Source organism: Gymnoscopelus braueri, assembly GCF_963280865.1.
Source record: "Gymnoscopelus braueri genome assembly, chromosome: 17".
In the NCBI taxonomy this organism is placed as follows: domain Eukaryota; kingdom Metazoa; phylum Chordata; class Actinopteri; order Myctophiformes; family Myctophidae; genus Gymnoscopelus; species Gymnoscopelus braueri.
Genome location: NC_137617.1, coordinates 31,818,957 through 31,842,648, shown reverse-complemented (window position 1 = coordinate 31,842,648; position 23,692 = coordinate 31,818,957). Strand labels below are relative to the sequence as shown.

The 23,692-nt window shown below is 41.2% G+C and overlaps 3 protein-coding genes across 6 annotated transcripts in view; all 3 read right to left on the bottom strand.

The window, feature by feature from the left end:
* Nucleotides 1-4,049, bottom strand: part of spag9b (sperm associated antigen 9b) — a 48,215-nt gene extending 44,166 nt beyond the window's left edge. For all 4 annotated transcript variants that reach the window (XM_080455295.1, XM_080455296.1, XM_080455297.1 and 1 more), the window contains exon 1: nt 3,369-4,049. In XM_080455295.1, the coding sequence (XP_080311421.1) occupies nt 3,369-3,668 (300 nt within the window). In that variant the 5' untranslated portion in view covers nt 3,669-4,049. The remainder of the gene's footprint in view (nt 1-3,368) is intronic.
* Nucleotides 4,050-6,619: 2,570 nt separating this feature from the next.
* On the bottom strand, nt 6,620-16,098 carry daglb (diacylglycerol lipase, beta). The gene is made up of 15 exons (XM_080454893.1): nt 15,492-16,098; nt 14,982-15,133; nt 14,140-14,314; nt 13,522-13,789; nt 12,848-12,970; nt 12,542-12,669; nt 11,646-11,772; nt 11,178-11,261; nt 10,281-10,358; nt 10,041-10,121; nt 9,381-9,508; nt 8,954-9,022; nt 8,621-8,693; nt 7,989-8,242; nt 6,620-7,827 (listed from the first exon to the last, which is right to left on the bottom strand). Exons 1-15 carry the CDS (start codon nt 15,584-15,586, stop codon nt 7,650-7,652), a joined length of 2,013 nt encoding a protein of 670 aa, XP_080311019.1. The 5' UTR covers nt 15,587-16,098; the 3' UTR covers nt 6,620-7,649.
* An 868-nt stretch (nt 16,099-16,966) lies between these two features.
* On the bottom strand, nt 16,967-23,661 carry LOC308104310 (uncharacterized protein). Its single transcript, XM_080454717.1, has 7 exons — nt 23,521-23,661; nt 22,704-22,900; nt 21,888-21,989; nt 21,066-21,161; nt 20,657-20,767; nt 20,422-20,545; nt 16,967-19,642 (listed from the first exon to the last, which is right to left on the bottom strand). Exons 1-7 carry the CDS (start codon nt 23,555-23,557, stop codon nt 17,526-17,528), a joined length of 2,784 nt encoding a protein of 927 aa, XP_080310843.1. The 5' UTR covers nt 23,558-23,661; the 3' UTR covers nt 16,967-17,525.
* Between the last annotated feature and the right edge of the window lie 31 nt (nt 23,662-23,692).

Sequence of the window (23,692 nt, the reverse complement as noted above, 5' to 3'; positions counted from 1 at the left end):
TGCATGTCATTCCTGTCTCTGTTCACTGTACCTATCTGAAATAAAAGCATCCACGGCACGCTTTAGAAGTGGAGAAGCGACTGCCAATTCTTGAGGGCCATTCACACTGTGAGCACTAGAACTATAACTTTATCTTTCACCATTGTATTCGTTATAGTTGTGGTGTGACTTCGAACGATTTTTCGAAACTATATTTTTATAGTTATTGTTATAGTGTTGGTGTGAATGGGGCGGCCATAGCTGAGTGGTTAGTGAGCCCGCCTAGGGAACCAGAGGCCCTGGTTGCCCCAGGTTCGATTCCAGGCTATCCCAGCATATGTGCCGATGATATGAAATTTGTCCCTGAGCAAGACTCTTAACCCCAATTGCTCACAGGTTCTCATTGGAAACAAGACCGCAAGGACTTTCATGAACGACCTGTTAAAAGGAATTATCCTTATGGCCCTTTAGTCAAGGACAGTCTTATCTTCCTCAGCAAACTTGTATGCCAACACAACAATATCAATTGATGTAGTTTAAGCCTTAATTACAGAGAGTTATTCCAAACCATAAAATATATATATGAACCTGTGGTGCTTGCAGCAGTCCTGTCCAAATGACCTCAGACTGGTATAATTATAACTTCCTAGTTCCTATGGCCATGCCCTGTGATTCCTGAGTCATGAAAGTCCACTCCGGCTGCTCCGCTGATGTGTCCAGAAGGCAGAAGTTAACCTTCTATTCTGTAGTAGTCACAGTACAGGATTAGGCCTATGACACAATCATAGGATACGCATAAGCAGGACATCAGAGGCCACCCGACTTGTCAATTGTGTGTGTGCCGAGCGGATGGCCTTCCAGGAGGAGACCACTTTGTTTAATTTTCATGTTATCCATTAAGTCTGTGTAAAGTCAATCAGTTGTGAGAGTGAAAAATACTTTTTGACAAGTAAACCAAATGACAATGCCATGGGACAATTGAATTCCTACAATACAGGAAAGGTCTCAGGTAATCAATTATAGAATTGATAGTATTAGGCACAGGCTGACTTGCTTTGAAACCTGTTGTGCCTGTCATTCAAGCTATCCTTGCCAAGTTTATCAACAGTAGAGCAATATACAGGAATGGAAACACAGTAGCACACACACACACACACACACACACACACACACCATGTGGGATTCCCAACACTCGCTCCACCCTATTTGACAAATCAGGACATGTCAAATGCATTTACAGGCGTGCTTGTAATTGTAGCAACAATCTAAGTCTTTTGACTTTAACAACTTACACTTCAGTTATTTCTTCTGATTTAATATTTATTGTATGTACTGTATACATAGGACCACAATGGTCACATAGGACTCCCCAGGACTTTGTGTTATCCTTTTAGCTTTAATGTCTTAGTGTACCACGTGCCATTTACATTTCTGACTACTAAATTATTCAATCACTCAAATTGTTATAAAGTGTTATGATGATGCATGAGTTCTTATTATTAACTATAATTATGCAGTGTTATAAGCAGATTATAACACCTTATAAGTAAGTTTATAATGCACTTTAGACATGGGATGCATAGCATCCAGTATATTTTAGTGTAGTCAAAGTTTCACTGTATCAAGCTAACATTTAACATGCTTAGCTACAGCATTCTACAAAAAAAATGCTGATCAAATGTACAAAATGCTGCAAGATGAGAGTGCTAAACCAACACATCCAGGTGCCAATTACTGTGATCGGTAGGGCTAAATTCAATTGTACTTAATTTTCAGCGCTTCTAGACTGATCAAGCTGTGATAAGTTCCCGTAGGTTGCTACGAGAATAGTATAGGCACTAGGCACAGTCATAATAGTGAGAATAGTATAAGCACTAGGGCTAGGTACAGTCATAATAGTGAGAATTATAGTATAGGCACTAGGCACAGTCATAATAGTGAGGGGAAAAAGGGAAATGAGGAAGCTAACAGGGCAATAAAGAAGAAGTGTGTGGAAAGCAAAGGCAATGGATCATTAATGCAAATTGAAAGATGAGTAGACTCACTGACAAGTCTGCAAAGTCATGGTAAATACAACTGAAAGAACAGAACTACTGTATGCTTAGGAGTATATGCAAACAAGAGTGTAATTTGGCTGAATCCAAAACAAAGAGGGCACATCATGTTTTGCATCCATGATATTATAATTGGGAGCAGCCTGAAAGCTGTCAGCAGGCCTTTCACACTGCATCTATTCTGCAGAGCATGCATCTGAATCAGCACACAGCACACAAACCACATTGTGGTTTGAAACGCATGCCACTGATGCAGAACTGGAAATCAAATCAGTGATGTTGCATTACAAACTAAACTATAAGATTGGTGGAAAAGCCATTTAATCTAAGTAACCCTGCTGATGGTGGTGGGCCTGAGGACTCTAAGGGACTCCTTTCTGGGGGTTCCAGCCCAGGGTGCCCTAATCAATGATTGATTAGGAACAAAACGGACCAGTCTGTCACTCTCAGACTCAAGAGTTAAATTGACACTGGTGATGTTACTGTGGAGACTGGAGTCTCAGATATGAAAGAAAAAGCCAAATTCCTGGCATTTTGGAACGGGTATCCGTGGCCCATGATCAATCAATACAAGCATTAATAAATAATGTGTTAATAACTTGACAGTGTGTTGGAGCACAAATCTGTGCTCTCCAACACACTGTCAAGTGTGTGTCACCTTGTGGCAAAGCGGGTGATTTGATCATCAGTCTCCATGTGAACGTTGTTACCCTGCAAAATAAAAATACTTTCTCGAGTACTTTCTGTGCACAAACCAGTGGTGGAAAGTAAACTACGTACATTTACTCAAGTACTGTACGTAAGTACAATTTTGAGGTGCTTTTAATTTACTTGAGTGTTTCCAGTTTTCAGTACTTTTACTTCTACTCCACTACATCTTAGAGGCAAATATTGTACTTTTTACTCAACTACAATTAGAAAACTTTAGTTACTTTATAGATTTTGATTATTATTACAAAACCACTTCAGACCTTCTGTATATACTTACTGGCTATTGTTGTGAGCTTATTGATCTGCTATTTAAAAAAATATATATATACATTTTAGACATGATAACTTGTGAAGAGAGAGGGAGATTCTGCATAGATTCTGCATAATGAGTACTTTATACTTTTGGTAATTCAAGTACATTTTCATACTTTTACTCAAGTACATTTTTTATTCCGGACTTTTACTTGTAACAGAGTGTTTCTGTATTGTGGTATTGCTACTTTTACTTAAGTAAAAATATCTTAGTACTTCTTCCACCACTGGGTTGTTATTACCCTGCAAAACAAAAATACTTTTGAGTACTTTTCTGTGCATAAAACAAAACCACTAGAACAACAAACCCACCTCCTCTGCGTGCTTCCTCAGCGCCTTCTCCCTCTCGTACTGGGTGACCAGCTGCTCGTTGTCCTCCTTCAGGAGCTCCAGCTCCACTTCGTGCTCCTGGTTGACGGCGAACACCGAGTCGAGGTTCTCCAGCACGGCCACCACCAGTGGCATGAGCTCCTTCACCACGTCCTCGTCGTACTGGCCGATCAGCCGCTCGAACTCGCGGTATATGGAGCCGGCCAGGCCGGACACCCGCTCGGACATCATCGCCGAGGACCCCGAGTCGTCCTGGTACAGGACGACGTCGTCGAGCTCCATTTTTTTTTTTAACTTTGCCTTCTTTCCAAGTTCTTTCTTTCTTTCTTATCTTTCCCCCCAGCTAACCAGCTAGCCGCTGCAAAGCTCCAGTCCCCAAGGCAAGCCCGCCTCCTTGTTTCTATCCACCACCACAACTATATATTCTCTTTCTAAAACATGGTTCTTCTTCGCTTACCCCGTGTGTCTACGTCTGCCGCCGTAGAGCCGCTGTAGTTGTTGTTAAACAACTTTTGTTTAGTTCCCAGACGGGAAACGGCTGACTTTTATTTCGTTGTAAAGTGTGTTTGGGTGCTCCTCCTCCGCTTGGTCTTGGAATACAGTTTGTCCTCCTTTCCTTTCTGTCTGTCTGTCTGTCTGTCGCCCTCTCTCTCTCTCTCTCCCTCTCTCACACACTCCCAACAGATGAGCTCCTGTGTTGTTGACGGGTCACCGTGACGTCATCGTGGACTAAAGAGAGCTGGGAGGGACATGGATCAGATGGAGCTAAATCATTCCCCCTGTTTAACCATAGTAGTGGTAACGCAGATGGAGCTAAATCATTCCCCCTCACCCATTCACCCTCCAGAAAAACGCGGGCTAAAATCCTTGATTTTGCGGGATAAAATCCTTGATTGATGACGTATGCGGGGTCATCGCATGGGGTCAAATATGTGAAATATGCGAAAACTTTCAAAATATGCGGAAAGTTGCGAAATACGCGAAATATGCGGGGTTTTGTGTGAAAAGTTGCAAAATATGTGAAAAGTTGTGGGAAAATGCAGAATAAAGAATTCAATCAATCTACACTTATAAGATTTAAAAAAAATACTCATAATGCAATAATCATAACACATTATAAAGCATATCATTTATAATGAGGTAAAGTATAAAAGCATTGTAATCGACTTATGTAAGCACACATAAGTAGCCTACTCATTAAGCAATCATAAGTCATAACACATTAGGCAGCCTTTTATAAGACTTGGTCAAGTATCATAATACTTCATAGTTACTGCTCACTCACAGATATTTTTTTTTGGCCAGGATCATAGTTTTATTATAATTCTCATAGTTGTAATACATTAATAATAATTATGTAATGCATTATAATCACAGTTATAGTGCATTACAATGTGATTATAACACATTATGACACTTTAATTGCTCAGTGAGTGCTTTAAGTAAAGTAACCTAAATAGCATTCAATTTATGCATGAAAAACACACTTGCATAAATTAAATTTCATGCAAGTTTTATGCAAGCACCCAATGACCATGATTGTGACTTATTATCACACTGTAATGCATTATAACAGTGATTATAATACATAACATTATTATAATGTATTATTACAACTATGGAAATTATAAATACACTATAATCCATGCAAAAAAAGGTTCTGAGTGTCCAGCAATTATGACATATTATAGTACTTGACCTTATAGGTCATTATAAAATGCTGTATACTGTGTTATGATTATTGTTTAATAAAGCAGAGTATTTATGAGTTCTTAAAATATAATTATAGTGTTATAAGCAGATTATAATGTCTTATAAGTATGTTCATAATGCATTATAGACATGGGATGCATAGCAAGTGTGCAGTAGTAAGAGTGCCTGCCCACCACCGCGGAGGTTGTGGGTTCGAATCCACCGTGGTGCATCCAGCTTTGTCGAGTGTCCTATACGAACACAATTGTCCCGTTTTCGGGGGAGGGCCGCCGCCCACCGAGGCAGGGGGAGGGTGATATTTGTCACTGCAGGTACTCCTACAGGCTGGGGTGGCACCTGTCTGCAGGGAGTGTTGGGGTACAGGACAAAGGCTCTATGACTACGTCCTCCCAGTGGGGGTTCCTCACTGGCGGGTGAGTCAGTAGGGTACAACAGCAGTGTGTGGGGAGGAATCAATTGGCATAACGACTAAATTGGGAAGAAAAAGGGGTAAAAAGCACAAAAAAAGGTTATGTACACTACTACACCACTGCAACACATTTGGTGATCCCCGTCTAATTGCCTATGATACGACATGATAAAATAATTTCCCTCGTTTTTTAATCTGTCATTTTAATGTTTTAACTTGATGTCTTGCATATTTGATTTATTAATAGATATTATATAATGATATAAGACTACGTTTTTAGTATATTTACGTATACATACACAGTATATACTGTATAGCTGCAGGCCTAGAATCGAACCTTAGCAGGCACGATTCACTAACTCCAATACTCTCTAGTTTAACCACTGACTGAACCACTTGGACCCCAGCATGCCTATTCTGGGGGGGGGGAACATTCGCCAAAATAGCAGATCTGTAAGCTCACCAGCTATTTTTGGCAAAGAGATTTGGTGTAGATGGGAAAAGGCGGTCCAAGTACAGTTGTAAGTAACTCAGGTCAGTTTTACTAAGAATGGAGGTTTAAGTTAAGCCCTATATACTTTGTCGTACACTGAATTGCAAAAAATGCTGATCTACATGCTCACAATGCATTACATTACATTGCAATGTTTGAGGGATAAGGCAGGTTGCAAGCGGTTAGTTTTAGTGGTTAATGTGGTCATTTCTGGATCGGTTAAATACTGGTTCTTGGTGAACTATTACTTGAAAATATTTTCCAATCATTGACCCCAAAATGTGTGGCAACATTTTCAGATTAAGTCAAGCAATGCAACATTTTACATGTAATAAAAATAAATGGTGCGTTGCATTTATGTAGCACTTTTATCCAAAGAGCTTTACATTGTGTTACATTCACACAGTCGGCAGAGGAAACCATGCAACGCACAAACCTGCTCATCGGAGCAGTCAGGGGGTCAAGTGTCTTGCTTAGAGACACTTTGTCACTAACACTGGGGGCCGGGGATCAAACCCGAAGTGGCCACTCTGTGTTGGTGTTCAACTCGGCAGGTTGCATGCACTGAATATCTCAAATATTCTTGTTACTATATTTACGACAAAGCAAAGAGAAGCACGCAATCCCCCATGTTTTATTTGCATTAAGAGGTCTCTCACTCTTTTCAGGATGTGAAAATGATAGACATCACATTTGTATACCATTTAATTTAGATAAAATGACATATCTATGGCAGGTAAACATTTTCCCACAAATCGCCTTGTAGCATTTAAGTAAATCTTACTTAATCTTTGACCCAATATTTTCATGCCAAAAAAAACTGTAAATATCATGCATGTATTCGGCTTACAAAAACTGCAAAACAATGTCCTTGCACAGAGCACATTTCAAACATTTTTTTCCTCCTTTGTGATGCATAGGCACTGTTCACCCTGATTTCTCTTGAAGTCTCTTACATTCAACATGAGACAAAGACAACATGAACCTCTGTTAGTAACGTCAAGTCCACATTAGGAGGTAGAAGATGCCCTTATCCTCAGATCTTGGAGCAGACTTATCTTAAGTCCTTTGCACAGATGAGGAACAAAGTAATGGCCACTGTTATCAGTGACAGAGGGAAGCTTCTACCAGCAATCCAGCAGTCACACAGACTAAACACGTAGAACACTGACCCTTACAGTAAAACTGCATCACAATCTAACTCATCTAACACAGAGCACAATCAATGAGGATGGCTTATGCAATCACTTTAAAAACAATAAGCAATACAAATGACAATAGATTATATATAAATTATATAAAACAATATTAGTGCAACTCAACTTTAGAGTTCTTGAATGTCATCTTTTGTTGAGACAGGTTCATTCACAGGTGAACACAACTCCACATCATCATTCCTTCCACTGACAATCATTTTCAGAATGTGTATGGTGTAAGAAAGCTTAGACCAAAGCCAAATAAAGCTGGGATCAGGTGCTTGGAACAGAGGCCTGGTCGATTGTGCATCCTAAATACAATCTTGACCCAGGCATGTAAGAGTAATTCAGCAGAGTGTCTCAGTCACAGAGAGACATAGGCTTGAAATAGGAAGGGGGTATCATAGGAAACAGAGGAGAGGGCATGAGGAGTTGGCCTATGTTGTACGTCTTTAGATGTGAGGGTGGCTGCTGCAGAGGGAAAAGGGCCTGTCGCTGGTCAGACTGTTGAGAGCATGGAGCACAGCATCGGGCATGTGATCCGCAAGCATCCTAGGACTTATCAAAATGCTACGGAACGCCATCTCACTGGACCACTCAGCACGGTACCTCACCTGGGTAAAACAGGATCTGGGAGGAAGGAGAAAAGAAGCAACAGTAGATTGGAAAACTGAAGAATGTCCTGCTCGTTAATACCGCACCCTCTCACAGGCAAGTACACCTTGCAGGCAATTATAAGCTCACCAAGTGTGTGTGAGAGAGAGAGAGAGGCAATTGTGTGGCAGACAAACCTCCGTGGCGGTCCGTCCTCTGTGATGTGCAAAATGCGACCAGGGAGGTAGAGCGGTAGGTGGGCAGCTGTGTGGGCAGGCGAATCTTCTGAACCCAGGCTCTGATAGGAGGTTGAGCGGCGAATCATCAGTGACTCTTCCCCCAGCAGCGGCTGGCTAAGCTCCTCCTCCCTTCTATTGTCCATCTCAGTGGGGAAGTCATCTGGGTCTCCTCCAAACAGCTCGTACCAACAGCCCTGCAGCAGGATGCGATACTGGGAGTGGGCAAAGCCAAGATGACAGCGACAGAATTAAGGGATTAGTTTCTTGCAATGGAACTTCTTTTGGACAATGTGCAGTAGTATATTTAGTAGTACTATATGCCATGGATAGGACAGTGATGTCACAAACAAGTGGAAGTGAGTGTACTGTAGCCTTTATCTTCTAGGATCACTGCCATTAAGGCTGTATTTACTTTGTATCGTTTGACAAAAATGATGCATTTTCACATGAAACCTGTTAACCCTAACCCACTTTTTTCAGTTGAAAATATGTAATTTCTGTCGAGTGACGAAGTATGGCACTTACTGCAGTTGTGGCATTACTGATCCTTTGTATTTGTATTCTCGGTTAAAGTGTTGAATAGCTCTCACCTTGGGCTTATTGCAATTAGAAACCATTTTAAGTATCCTTCTCTTCAAATCCTCCACATTGGGAATGCTCAGCCTGGTTAAAGGGAGTACAATGGGAGAGAACGTTGTAAAAGAAAAGGCAAGGCACAACTGTGAGTTGCTCTCATTTTCTCTGCATATGTTGATAGCAGGGCAGAGCCAAATATAACCACTCCATCACTCAAGGGTCTATAATAATCTCAGCTTCACAGCACATTCATATTAGCCCTCTCATTCCAGGACTTTCCAGAGCAGACCCTAACACACACACACACACACACACACACACACTTTAGGAACAGAAGCATATCGTACCTCGGCACCAGGTCTTTTCCTAGCGCGACAGAGATCACAAAGTCCTTGGAGTAGTCAGCCAGGGCTTTACTGAAGTCAGACATACAATAATATAAAACAAAAGTGTAAAAAAAAAAAAAACATCATCATGTGGAAGATCCATTTACCATGGCAAGGCACGTCCAATATTAAATTATAAAGAAAATAGGTTTTCAGTGCAGTCCAATGTTAATTTATCCATTTTGAGATTGTACAAATGTACACTTCACGGTAATTTTCTCCTGCAAAAGCATTAATGTTATACTGCCCTGCCGTTCACAGTGACTGGGCAGCTTAGTAGCAGAGGTGGGAATTTCTCTGCCAGTCCAGAGAATAGAACTCAGGCCGTGGCAATGCCAACTGCCCACATTTGACATGCCATTAAAGTCCCAGCTTATTCCTTTCTTACCTCATAAGGCCCCCTGGTGGAGAGAAGGAGTAGCACCGCAGCGTGGGGAAAGAATTGCGCAACAGGATGGCCAGCAGGGAAGCTGTACCTCCGCCTAGACTGTGGCCGGTGATGACCAGCTTATATTCCTAGAAACACAGGTACACATAAACAGACGCTCATGCAACCCATACTTCTGACCAATTGTTTCTTAGCTCCCCCCCCCCCTTATCTACAGAGAATACAACATGCCTAAGCTTACACATTAAGTTTTTTATATCTCCTTGTTCAATAATCGTGATGATGAGTTTAAGCTAGAACAATGATGAAGGCCAAATAGCTAAATATTTGTTGTCTGATTTTATTAAAATATTGTCAAATATACCCAGGAAAAAAAACCGACACACTACACTGAAGATAAACAACTCAACTGTTTCACTGTCAGTTTGTAAACCACTTAAACTGTATTGATTACTTTGTCCCCTCCTTTTTTCTCTCTGCACCAAAACTCTTGCCTATAACATGTCTGAAATTCAGATGCCAAGGTTAAAGTGGTTATTTCTGAGAGTTCATTTTAACATCTAACCACCATCAAACACTAATCTTGGGACAGTTGTACACTCTAATAGTTACAAATGGATAAATCAACACAGAGTATTTCATGGTGTATTCAAGTCTTACCGGTGCAATGGAGAAAGCTTGGTTCAGGATGCCATCATTGACCAGTTTTTTGTAGATGTACGTCGCTGCCTGAGACATGCCCTGAGACAGTAGAGAGACAACATTACTCTATTTCCACTATGTTTGTGTGACACAGATACAAGGATTCTGCCAGACAGCAACGATATGATAGAAAACACAAAAGACAGATGGGTAAAAATTCAGCAGTAGGTCAGTAAATGCAGCAGCAGGTCAGTTCACCTTGTGAGCATAGCAGGTACCCGACACACCGTCCACTGGCAGGTTCTCACATTCAGCGGACAGGTCCGTCAGGACGTCCTGCATTACACGTGACGGGAGACACAATAATCAATTGACCAGAGTACACTGTAGAACGGAAAGCAAACGTTGGCACTTCATAATGAGAGACACGTGGATTGTTTGGGTTTTCTAGATCTGCAGGGGTTCTACACTGTAAAATCCTCAGTGTTCATTTATCCATTTGTAACTCCCGAGAGTATACGTAACCAGAGTTATCCGCAGAGTTAAATTAATACCGCAGATTTACTGTGTACCAAGGTTATTATAGTTGACTATTCCACATCTAATTTTAGTTCGTTTTAAACACATTCGAGTAAAAGTCACACTGTGCAACTTAAAGGGCAAGACCACTTTGGTCCATGATGATTGCCATCATCATGGACCATGATGATGGCTGGTAACAGTAAGTTAACTTCTTTTTAAAAATACAAACAGTACTGGGTTTGGTGATGTTTATATTGTCTGAATCAACTCTGTGTTTGTTTATGTGCTAAATGTGACTTTGAGAGCCGTTTTACCGTACAATGTAAGTCAATGAGGAGCATATTTTGAATTATCAATTTCTAATCAATGGAGCAATTATTTTTGATTTCGTGTCCACCTTTGGAGTTACATCATGGCAAGGTAACTACACAACCCAAACCTCTACCAAAGTGGTCTTGCCCTTTACGCAATGTTTTATATAATATTTCACTGGTATATTTTTCACAACCATTACACATAAATGTGCTTTTAAACACAATTTTTATTCATGAGTGTCTGTCCCCGACAATGAAACAAAAATGTAAAAAGAAATATGAAAAACCCCAAACTATTAACCCTTCCTGTGTTACTCACCCTGAGTGACAGTGTTCCTCTAACAGCAACCAGTATGGCTTCTCTCTTATGATCCAGGGCCACAAAGAACGGGATCTCGTAGATCTACGACAAATGTTTTTTTTCATTCAGTAATCAGCATCAACCATATGAACCCTAGTGTATGGGGCATGTCATAATAGGCTGAACATTCTGTGAAAATAGCAGAACTACAAGCTGATAGTCTATCTTAGGTAAAGAGATATGCTGTAGAGGGAAAAAGGAGGCAAGCACAGACCCCTGGTGGACCATGACCAACAACATACAGCATACACTGTAGGTGTATTCTGTACGTGGTTAATGGACAGGCTGTCAAATCGAGATTGCAGGACAGATTCTCTCGTTTAAGGCTCAATCAGACTGTTGTCAAGAGAAGTATTGGAAGGAAAGAAGATAAAGGGGAAACATTATGCTGCTGGAAGACGGGGGAAGCAGAGAGACTTCTACTACCTGGTTGTGAAAGCTGACATAGATGAAGTCTCTGTATTGCAGACCAGTGCTGAGCAGCATGGAAGAGAAATGACAGCCAAGGTGGTCCCCACCTACAATATCATACTCAGCTGCTCGAGTCCTACAGCTGGCGCACACACAAGAATGGAGTAGATTAAGACACAGGCTCAGAGAGTATTTGCTTTGAGTCTGCATGCATTTACATTTTGACAAAATTAACCAGCTTTTGTCATTCTCTTAACCAGCTTCCCCCACACACACAAAATATTCAGTAGTCTGCTGCCAGTAGGCGTGCACAAGAAATTTGGCACTGCTCACACGGTTGTCATTGTCAAGGCAGTCCAGGAAGGTCTATGCAGGGAGGGTTTGTTTCATGTTTGTTGGTCAAATGCATTGTATGGTGTGAGACCTAGGACATTGTTCTGTTCACGCTGGACAAAAGTTCCAGTTTCAGGACAGCCCTGCAACATCTCCGACATGCCAATTGAAAGGCACAAATGTTGTATTCTGTAACAATTTTGTTGCAGTCTTGCATGTTAATGGCATTAAGCACCTGGTTGAGACAGACAATGCGTTGCAATGGGTTGTGTATTGTTTACCTACAAACAAAGCAGTAGCTGAGAGATAGCAGCGAGTTCTGAAGAGTTTGGCAGTCCTACAGTAGGAGGTATATAATACATAAATAAATTGTCTGCGGGTTTGCGGACCCCTGTGTTAGTTGGATGACCAACTGTTTGAAAGTGCAAAATAATGTATGTAATTTGTGAGCTAGATTACACTGATGATTTTACTGTATGCTTTCTGAATTCCTAAATATATATCATTCAGTTGTTTTCAACAACCTGACATGTCAGTTTAGTGAGACCCTCAACAGAATGTCTTCAGAGGAACCGTACCAGTCTCCAGTGAGTTTGCAGGGTCCAGTGAGAGGGTTGGAGTAGATGTACATGGGCCAACCATAGGCTGCAACAGCAAACTTCATACAGTGGGCTGCCTTCTCCAACTCCATCTCCAAATCTTCTTCCTATAAACAGTTACAAAAAAATATAAAGATCTACAAATAGAAAGATGCATCAATTATTTAAAATCCTTTATGCTTATCTTGAATTACAAGGCCCACAACAATTCTTTTGACTCACTTATTGTCCAGAGATCAGTTTGAATATCTGTCTGCCTGCCTAAAAACGGACTCAAATACTCACGATGGGAGAGGAAGGGCTGTGAGCAAGAAGGTTGTCCGGATCTCTGCACTGTTCCACCTTATCCTGCTCCTGGTGGAGTAGAGCCAAACCAGCTGCTATGTCACTGGGAACCAGGTCTGTGTCCTGCAACACACACACATACACACACCACATTTTACATGTAACCCTTTACATGTGACTTGTCTTGATAATGCACCAGTACACCCTGCAGCAGTAACATAACTAACAACGCCTAATGACTGTTTGCTGGGGCTGTCCTTGCTGAAATACAAATTCATAATTGACTAATAGTCATAGGAATTTGCTGGCTAAATTATTAGTTTATTTAACCGACAAATCTGTAAAATTGTGTTTGCCACATACAATCTGGCAGGGATCAGCCCTTTCAGGTTGATGATATCAAGAACTGAACATTCTAATGTTTATTTCACAATGGCTACTATTAGACTGTTAGAATTAAAGGGTGATATTTAGAGTTAACAAGAGATGTAATTTGAGGTGTTATTTGTAGTTAGATGACATAAATAATTTCATTATTTCATTCCATGTGGAATGAAATAATTCATTCTGCATGGAAAAGGGTATTTAAAAACGACTAAGACCAAACTGACCAGTAAATAATGGATTATTCAACTTTGAGGGGACAGGTAAAATACAAACAAATACACCCTTACAGAGAAAAACCCGCTGACAAGCTGCGCGATGCTGTTGAATGCAGCTCTGTGACTTTCGTCTTGCGGCAGGCAGCAGCACAGCAACCGCAGCCTGCTCTCCCACACTTTGATCGCCAATGAACGGGCTGTTGACAGGAACTGGGAGCCTTCGCTGCTCTCCATGTCTCGCACCCCAAGCTGCTCCACGGCAGCAGGCTGCCGACGGGGACTCCCCAACGGGTCGAACACAAACACCACGCCCACCCCTGTAGAGAGCAGCAGTATCCAGCTGGGGGGGGGGTAAAGCAAAAACAAAAGCACATGATCAAAGCGCTATCGATCAGAGCCATGTCCCTAAATGTACCACGAGGGCAACTGATGGGCATATTGTGAAATAACTGCACCTCATTCATTTGACATTATGTTTTGGACACTATAATTAAAAACAATTTGACAAATATGTCAAATTGTGGGGAATCCAGGCATTTTCAATGGAATTCAATGATCATTGTCCATATCACAGAGAATAAAAGCAAGAAATAATGACACATTATTATTTCCACAAAACATAATAAGAATTCATTCAAGAAATGTACAGATGTGTGACTGTGTCCCAAAAGACACAGATCATCAGCCCACCTAGCAACCACTGCTGCAATGACGGCACCCACTGCAGCAGGCTCACAGCCCTGGCTGTCATCAGACACCCAGATGGCCCCCAGACAGGCCCACACCAGCTCAGGGAGATACAGCAGAGCTCGAACATACACCAGTGCAGGGATGGAGCGCCGTGGGCCAGGGTTAGTAATGGTACCTGGAAAAAGACACAGCAATTCATTGACAGCCTTCAAATCCTCCTTCTCTTCATAATGGAGCCCCCCCCCCCCCCCCCTCGCTGTCGCTTAGCATAGCATGTTTTATTCCCTGGCCCTCTGCAGCCTTTTAACTTTTTATTCTCTAGATTCTCTTATTAAAGTTGTTTTGTTTTTGTTTTTTATTTTGCTCTACTTAGTTCAACATGTAAAGCGTCTTTGAGTATTCAGAAAAGCGCTATATAAATCCCAGGTATTATTATTATTATTATTATAGAGCAGTGGTTCTCAAACTGTGCCAAAAATGTCAAGGACCCCCAAATTGATATGTATGTGGCTGCGGAACACCCCCCCTAAACATTTTTTAAAAATGTTTTTAAAAAAATCAGTTATCGTGTATCAGTATATCGTGCTTGTATATCTGCTATTTTTGAATAGCCAACACATAAAATATGAATAAAGTGGTTAAAATGATTGTGATGCTGTAATGTATTAATTAAGGCATTTTTGCTGGGGACCCCCTGGAACCCCGGACGGTACCCACTTTGAGAACCACTAGCATAGAGGTCATATTTATTTCTCAGCTCATATTAGGATTAGGAGATTCCACATATACTGATATTTGAATAAGTTGTCAATGATTGACAGCTTAAATATCAAAACGCATACCTTGAGCGCTGACATAAACAATAGCACATATTGACAGGATGATGAGCGCCAACAGGACCAACAGGACAACCAGGTAGCTGTGAAGAACTCCCCCACCAGGACAACCAAATTTGCCCTTATGAATAGTGTACAGAATGAAGGTTCCAATCCACCTGAAGGAGGAGGAGGGCAGAGAAAGACAATAATTAATTCATTCATTCAAGATCACTGTAATCTATTACTGTTGTAATAGATTACATCTAGGAATTGGGAAAATAGAAGGCATACATGTGAGATATAAAAGTTACAAATCAGACAAATTTTAAACAAAATTCTAAAAACAATTACATCATTTGTGGTGACCTAGTTTGGTCACCAGGGTTCAAGTCTGTGCTGATCAATTATATTGTATTCTTCATTGTATCTTGACATTGTACTCAGCACTCCTTCCTTTCATCCCTCAGTGTTTTTTTTTTCTCTCTCATTTTCACAAAAGCCTTCCAAAAATAATAATAATAAAAGAATACCCACCAAAGTGTACGGAAAAACAGTTCAAATGCGCCGGGGAACACAAGATCATCACTGGCGATTCCCCATCGCCGACCGAACGCCACCATCCCAGGCATATTGAGACTGATCTGTCCAAACCCTATGGTCAAAAACTAGGTGATTGTTAACTCCACGTTGGCTAACAGGCCGTCAAACTGTCTCGACTCTTGAGCAAAGACCACGCAGCAACAAGCCAGCTAACAACACGCATGACTTAGTTGACAGACACATTTACACAAGTACATTTATAAATGGACTTGTCCTTGAAGATGTATTACTTTGTCAGGACAAGTGGGACAATCCTTAATGTCGACCCCCTGGTCACAACATTTACATCTCGACTTCACACAGGCGTTGTCTGGGGTTGCCTCATATGTAGCTTCATCGGCTAATGTAAGCTACTGTCTAACACTAAAGTTGCCATTTGACATTACATATGAAGAAATACAAGGTATGATTTCGGCTGCCGAATCTGACGCCTGGTTGTTATTCTGCTATTATTATTATTATTATTCTCCGCCCGGGTCGGAAATTATACAAACATAATACAAAACCTCAGCTGTTGTTTTGTTTTGCTCGCAGTGGTCAGAGTTGCCAGGTGTTGCGAGAGAAACAAGCAACCAGGTCTAAGAAAACAGGCCCAAAATAAGGTATTTTCATAGAATAATCTTGAAAAATAATGGTTTGACATTTTGAATCATTTTTAAATACACAAATCTTGTCCCTGGCACATAATATTAAAAAGAATAAGCAACTACACTTAGGAAACACTCCCAAAAAAACGCAACCCACAACTACCAATATTTAAAAGCAACTTTACAGAAAAAGAAGCCCAGAGTCGCTTATAATAGCGGACATGGCAACACTGGCAGTGGTGTCCGGTCAGTCAACATGCTCGTGGGAAACAACACGTAGATTAGTTCCGCCTCAGCCAAGTAGACGCGTCTTGGTTGAGTAACCTTGTTTGACCCTAGAATGTGGTTTTATGTGAACCGATAACGAAGCTACACAAGTTTGCCTTGTTACTTACAAATTACCACGTGAATAATGATGATGATGACATTACTGCTTTGGTTTGTTTTTGTGTTTTTAGTCTAAAGGAAGATAACCGACTCACACATATACATTGTTTGATTTAACATATTCAGTGGTGTAAAGTAACTAAGTAACTTAAATACTATTATAACATTTTGAGGTAATTTTACTTTACTGGAGCATTTCCAATTGTTTTTACTTTTACTTCTACTCCAATACATCTCAGAGGCAAATATTGTACTTGTTACTCCACTACAAATATTAGAAAACATTAGTTACTAGTCAGTTGCAAAGTCAGTCAATCAGTCTTTATTTGTAGAGCACATTTCAGAGGACTATTTCGGTTCAGTCATAGAAAAATTGAAGCTAAAGTAATGCAGAAGACGGAGAACATCCTGTCAAAATTGCAGTTTAATGGTACATCATAGGATATGATTCAATACCCAGTCTTAAGTTTAGCACAGAATAAAACATCTCATGGCATTATGAACCACTTATTTTATTTATTGTTTACATTTTTAAATTGTACAATTGAAGCATTGTATTATATGCAGATCAATCTCAACATTCCTCATCTAATTATTAGGGAGACCTTTTATTGACTCATCTAGACCTGTTACACCTATACGTTGTTCTACCTTTCAAGCTGGGAACGCCTCCATGTCATTTTAGTTGCTATATATCGCTGATATTGGGCAGAAAGTGACATTGTATCTCCTTATTCTAACTTTGTGTTTTTTCGTAAAATGAATGCCCTACTTGATCACACTACAGCGTCACACAAAAGCATCACATGTAGCATTCGCATGTCGCTTCACACCGCATTTCGAGCTAGTCTTTTGCCATTTTTGAATTTGAGTCAGTTTTGGACATATGAGGATTTCACCCGACAGAGACGATATATAGCAACAGCATTTTTAGAATCGGCCTCAGTTCTTAATGGGTTAATAAATCACTATAATACAATAACACCACACAAAGCTATGCATGTACAAGTTTTGTGTGTCTCTTCAGGCCATGCAAGCTCGCAAACCCTCTTCCACACACAGAACAAATGTAAGGTCTTTCCCCTGTGTGAGTACGCATGTGTAAGGTGAGAAAACACGACTGTACAAATCCCTTGTCGCACACACTGCACTTGAATGGTCGCTCACCGGTATGATATCGCCTGTGAACCTTACGTTCAGACGCAGATCTGAAGGACTTGTCACAGTCATCACATTTAAAAGGCCTCTCTCCAGTATGAATCAAATTGTGTCTCACCAGGGCGTCTTTGCCAACAAACCCTTTACCACAGTGTGTACACGGGTAACGCACTCCTTTGTGATAAAAGTTGTCATGTTTCAGAAAGCACCACCTGGAAGTGAAGGACTTTCCACAAGGAACACAGGAGTAAGACGATGTGGGTTTCTCCGGGACAGGCTGGCCCGGTTTGTGTTCGCGCTGCACATGCCTAGTGAGTGTTATACTGTGTCTGAATTTCTTTCCACATTCCCAGCAAAGGAATGGGTATTCTTTGGTGTGTTTCTTCTGATGCTCCAACAGGTCAGAGTATGATCTAAATCGTTTGGGGCAATGAGGGCACTGGAATGGCTGGTGACCGGTATGTTTCCACTCATGTCTGATGAAACGCTTTAAACTGACAAAAGTTGTCTGGCAGTGTGCGCACACAAACGGTCCGCTGGGATTGTGAGCATCGTTGTAATGCTTGTAAAGTGCCTTGAAAACTGGGAAGTTCCCTTCACACAGATTACACTGAAACGGTGTGTGCGATATCTTGTGCAATGCCAGGGCTTCTGAGTCACGCACCAATTTCATGCACACCTGACAGTAGAGCGGGTTGTGTGTGTGTTTGTGGGAATCCAATGTTGATTTGTACTTAAACGCCTTATCACATTCATCACATTTGAAACATTGCTTGGGGTGATCAACTCTTTCTGGGTCGACCTGCTGCTCATTGTAGCAAATGTTTCTTAAGTGGTACCTTAAAGTCTGCTGGCACTTAAACTCCACACTACAATGAGGACAGATGAAAGGACCATTTGACGTGGTTAGGTCCCGTTCAGGGCTGCAACGGCGTAATTTCTTGTGGGTCTTCCTTTCCACAGAGGTCGAGTAAGAACGGCCCTGGGTATTACTCTCTGATGACAAATCTTCTGATTGTTCTCCAGCCGTTTCTGGAACACTGGCAGTCGTCTCGTTTTCATCCACTTGAACACTTTCATTACATTTTGACAGATCTTTAAGACTCTGAATTGGACATTTGTGCTCCTGCAAATATCGCAAGCTCTTATACTTTCTTTTGCATTCAGAGCACGAATAGGACTGATGTGTCTTGTGTTGATTCATGTGTCGTTGTAAGAATTTGGCTCGACTCACCACCTTCCCACAAATTTTACATGTTCTCTGGTCCATGTTATCTTTTGTTATCTTTAGCTTTTTGGAGGAATGTGGGTCATTGGAAAACTTGTCAGGGCTGCTGATATTACTACAACTACTGCTACTGTCCCTTGACTTGACCATTTGTGAAAGAAAAGTCTTCATCTTGAGCCCCCGGTTCAGTCTGACTGGTCGGGATTTTGAAGGCACAGTCATATCAACTCTTTCCAGCTTGACAAGGCAGTCCATTTCCTGTAGCTGACTCCTTTGTTGGCTTGAATGAGCATTTGAATGATCTGTGTTTTCACATTTCACATTCTTCCCCAAGCCATCCTCTGTGCTTTGTGTTGCCACATCAAGCATGTCCACTGGCCCATCTTCCACAGTTACCGTTATCATTGCAGCATCTTCGTCATTTTGTGCCACTTTGTTCTGACTTTCAATGGGCTCAATGTCAATTTGTTCTGAAACAAGCTCGGTATCACCCGATTTCACTTCAACACAGAACCACTGCTGGTCGTCCTCCTCACATTCGTCTTCTGCCTCACTTTCCCCCAGTTCCATCTCCTTTCCTTCAGATCCCACCCTTATCTCTGTGCAGCCTGTATACACAAATCCATCCATTGCATCCATATCTTCTTGCTGTTTGACGATCACCACCCTCTCCACTGGGGGGAGACACAGAGCTGTCATAATGCAGGTGTCCTCGATGAAAGAGTCTGGAAAGGGACAAGAAATTACAAGAATTTACTAAAATGGCATTTAAAGCTACATATAAATATATAGACACTAGAATCACACATGCTTAGTCCTAACAAGTCTAAGAATGTAAAAGCCCTGCAAAGAACCCCTAGAGATCACGCTGCTCCTTACACTGTGTAAGGAGCAGCGTGTGTTTGACACCCAACCGGAGCAAAGTGGTTTGAATCAAACAACATTGCCATCTTTCAGCGCCACGATCTCAGTAGTGGAGCTACTGTAAATAATAAAAGAATGGAAAAAAAATAACCACCAATCAGAGATGTTGCCGCTACACATAATTGTGGTTAGTGGAGTATTTCTCCATGACAATGCGAATTAAACATGGTTTTCTTTCAACTAGACTGATTGCATAGACATGTGGCTTCTACAGGAACACACAGTATCAACCAGGAGCCTAGTGGTAATTTCACATTAGATTGTTAAGACATTACAACTGATAATATAATTCTCTATGGAGAAAATGAATGGGATGTTTACATGTGGAAACTGACTGTGGAGCTCTATAAACCCACTAGATTTGGAGATATCTTGTGTGCAAGTGGAAATCTTGGCCTAGGGATTGCACTAGTACATTAGAGGAAATGGGACATCAAACTCAGTATGGTTCCAAAGCATAAAGATGGCCAACAAATTCCCTAGCAATCCAATCAGTAGGTTTTAAGATATCTTGTTTGAAACCAAAGTGCTGGAAGGACTGACCGATCGACCAACCAACATGAGGATAAAAAAAACCTACCATCTTCTTCCAGCTGGCTGAGGTTGTTTTGATATTCCAGCAAGGATTTGAGCTCCTGAGGTTGAAATAATGTTGCCATGCTTTCGTTCAAAACAGACGAGGCATTGTTGAGCAGGGAGGCAACCTAAAAAAAATATATACAGTATATATGGAATTAGCACTTTCATATGGATATATGTAGATGCAGCAAGTGCTAAATGTTTTAAATGTGTTTTACATCTTTGCCTGCCTCTACCTGTTCAAAGTTTTGGGAAGGAAGCAGCTGTTCAAGTCTGGACAGAAAGTGCCACATCAGCTTCTGTATTGACTTATCATACATGGGGCCAAAGTCTTCATGGAAAACATCCTGAAACGCACAGACAAATACCCATACAAATAAAAATTTAACTAAGCAGAGTAGGACACTAATCAAAATTGGACAACATATCTGAATGCAACAATGAGCAAAATATGCAGAAAATGGAAAAATACTTAAAAATGAATTGTGCACGATTGTTAGAAATTCTCTGATTTTACCTGTGAGTTGACAAATTTAAAACAAATTAATTAAATTGTGACATTTATCTGTACATGTTAATATCATTGTTTTGAATATAGTTTGTTCGATATTTCATGCATATTGGAAGCCACCCATAACCACTGACCCGGAAGAAGTTCTCTCTGTCCTCAGGATCTCTCAGCAGACTTTGTACAAGACCCAGAAAATGAGAATCCGACATTTCTAGATCAACATTATCAGCCTGTAGAAAACAAGTTCGAAAGGGTTAACGCCATTTCAATGTCATGTCATAACAGCATCTGATCCTTGTCACATGACATGTCTTTGATGCGGGCTATAAAAATCATGCTTTTACCACTAAACCCCAGGGTCCCCCCAGGGGTCTATACTCGGCCCCCTCCTTTTTTCCTTTACACCAAATCTGTTTGCTGAAAATAGCCGATCTGCAAGCCGAATGCTCAGCTATTTTGGTCAAATGTTTGACTATAACATGAAAAATAGGTACACTAGGGTTCATGCGGTTCATTGTACCAAGAAAAGTCAAATCATTATGAGAAAATAAAGCAGTAAAACAAACAACTACACCAGAAATGAATGTCAACAAATAGTAAGTAAGTAGCCTCAAAACCATGTGGCCCATAGGTAAGGCAGGAGCCCATCTCCTGTTTCTGTAACGTGAGGCGGATTTATGTACAAGTACACCTCCCAGCCACGATGTGCAAGTACTCCGCCTGGACATGCCGCTAGGATGTCGCAGGGACTTACCCCCAACCCTTGATGCTGAGAGCCAAGCGGGGTGGCATTGGGTCCCATTGTTATAGTCTTTGGTATGACACGGCCAGGAGATTGAACACAACGCCCCAATTTCAGGGCGGGCACTACAACCATAAGGCCACAAACGGATATCTAGAATATTTTCAATTTAAAAAAAATAACATCACTAGAAGTTGGGATTATTTAGACTCGCCTCCATATTCCACAGTGACCTCAGGGTGTGCAGCCTGTCCAGATGTGGTTGAATAATCTGGGGGTCAGCACTGGCCTCAGAGCGACACAACTCCAGGATCAACTACAACCAGAGGTTAATAGGATTAATTACAGTATTAGAAAGAGAAATGCACTGGTGAATACAAGTCTACAACTTCTGCAATATAAATAACAGTCACAGTGTGTCACACACACACACACACACACACACACACACACACTTATAGAGCTGGAGACTACATTTTTGGGCGCTTTTCTGTCTTTATTTAAAGTGGAAAGTGGAGATGGACAGGCAATAGGGAGAGAGAGATGGGGAGAGACATGCAGCAAAGATCGTCGATAAACGGGACTCGAACCCGGGATGCACCGTCAGGCTACTTTAGAGCCTAGGTGCCCGGACCGCCAGGCCACGGTCCGGAGCCAAAATGTTTTGCTCTCAAAGAGTTTGTGTTGTGTGTGCAAAACTAAACATTTCCCTCTTCAACTTATATGATATGGAAAACCTTCATAAAATTAAGGCTTTTGCATACTATGCTGGACAAGAACTACTGCAACAGGGCTACCTGAAGTTCCAGTAGGCTGGACAACATGATGTAGCCCTGTACAGATAACAGACAAGTACCTGCTACATGAAAAGCTGCATTAACGCCTCTGACAGTTGTTTGATATACATAATACTACTAGTCACAATGCTCATTCAATTGATGGAATATGACACCATCCAAGTGACCAAGCATTCTGATGCTTCTGAAAAAAGGAACTGTGCAAAACAGCCTCATTTCAGGTTATTTCTCACCCGTGCTCTGAGACCCAGGATGAGTTGTCCCCTCTGTCTTCTGGAGAGCAGCTCGGGGACAACATCTGTCACCGTGGACACAAACTCTTCCAGGACGCCATAATCGGACACCACTTTGTGCTGGACAGTCTGCCAGATGGCTGCTGAGACCAGCCGCAGTGGAGAAGCCAAGAGACGCAGCCAGGAGAGAGGAAGACCTGAGGAAGAACAAAACTCATAGTCATACTGTACTGCCGCATCCACAGCCAGGCAAACGATACAGGAGCAATACCACCAGACTCTTGAACAGTGTTTAGACTTTTTACCTAACAGCAATTAGACTGCTGAACAAGAGCTAAGTCTGGCGACACTGCACAGACTGAACTGAAATGTGTTTTAAAAAGGGACTCCATTTATATACGTGCATTCAGGACTCTTATTATGCACTTTAGTCACATTACTTGTATTGCAGATTAGTCATATATTATGCACTTTATCTTTATGTCTCTCCTCTCGCTTTTTAAGAGATGACTCTGTCTATCTTTTAACTGCAATGATGAGAATGCTCAACTAGGAATTTCACCCACCTTACTTGTAATGTGATGTGCCAATAAAGATTGATTCTGATTCTAGATCATAGTAATTATGGTTGTCAATTAACTCAATTATAACCAGTCCAAGTATTTTTCAAATAAAAATAAATTAACAGCGTTAAAAAAACACATCCCCAATGAATAATGTTCTCACAAACACATCGTCGAGTGTTCCTACAGGGGGGTGATGGCTGGCGTCATCTAGTTCCAATTCTAAACTAGTTCAATGTGTTACTTTTACTCACCATTTACATACGAAATACATTCCTCCATCCTTTGCATTCAGCAAAAGTTAAATTACTGATTAGTTATACATATATAACAAAAGTATTTACACTACGTCTACATGCAACATTTGCCACAGGGTAGCAGTGCTGCTACCATCGATAGCGTATTATGTTGACTGTTCCGTCCGGT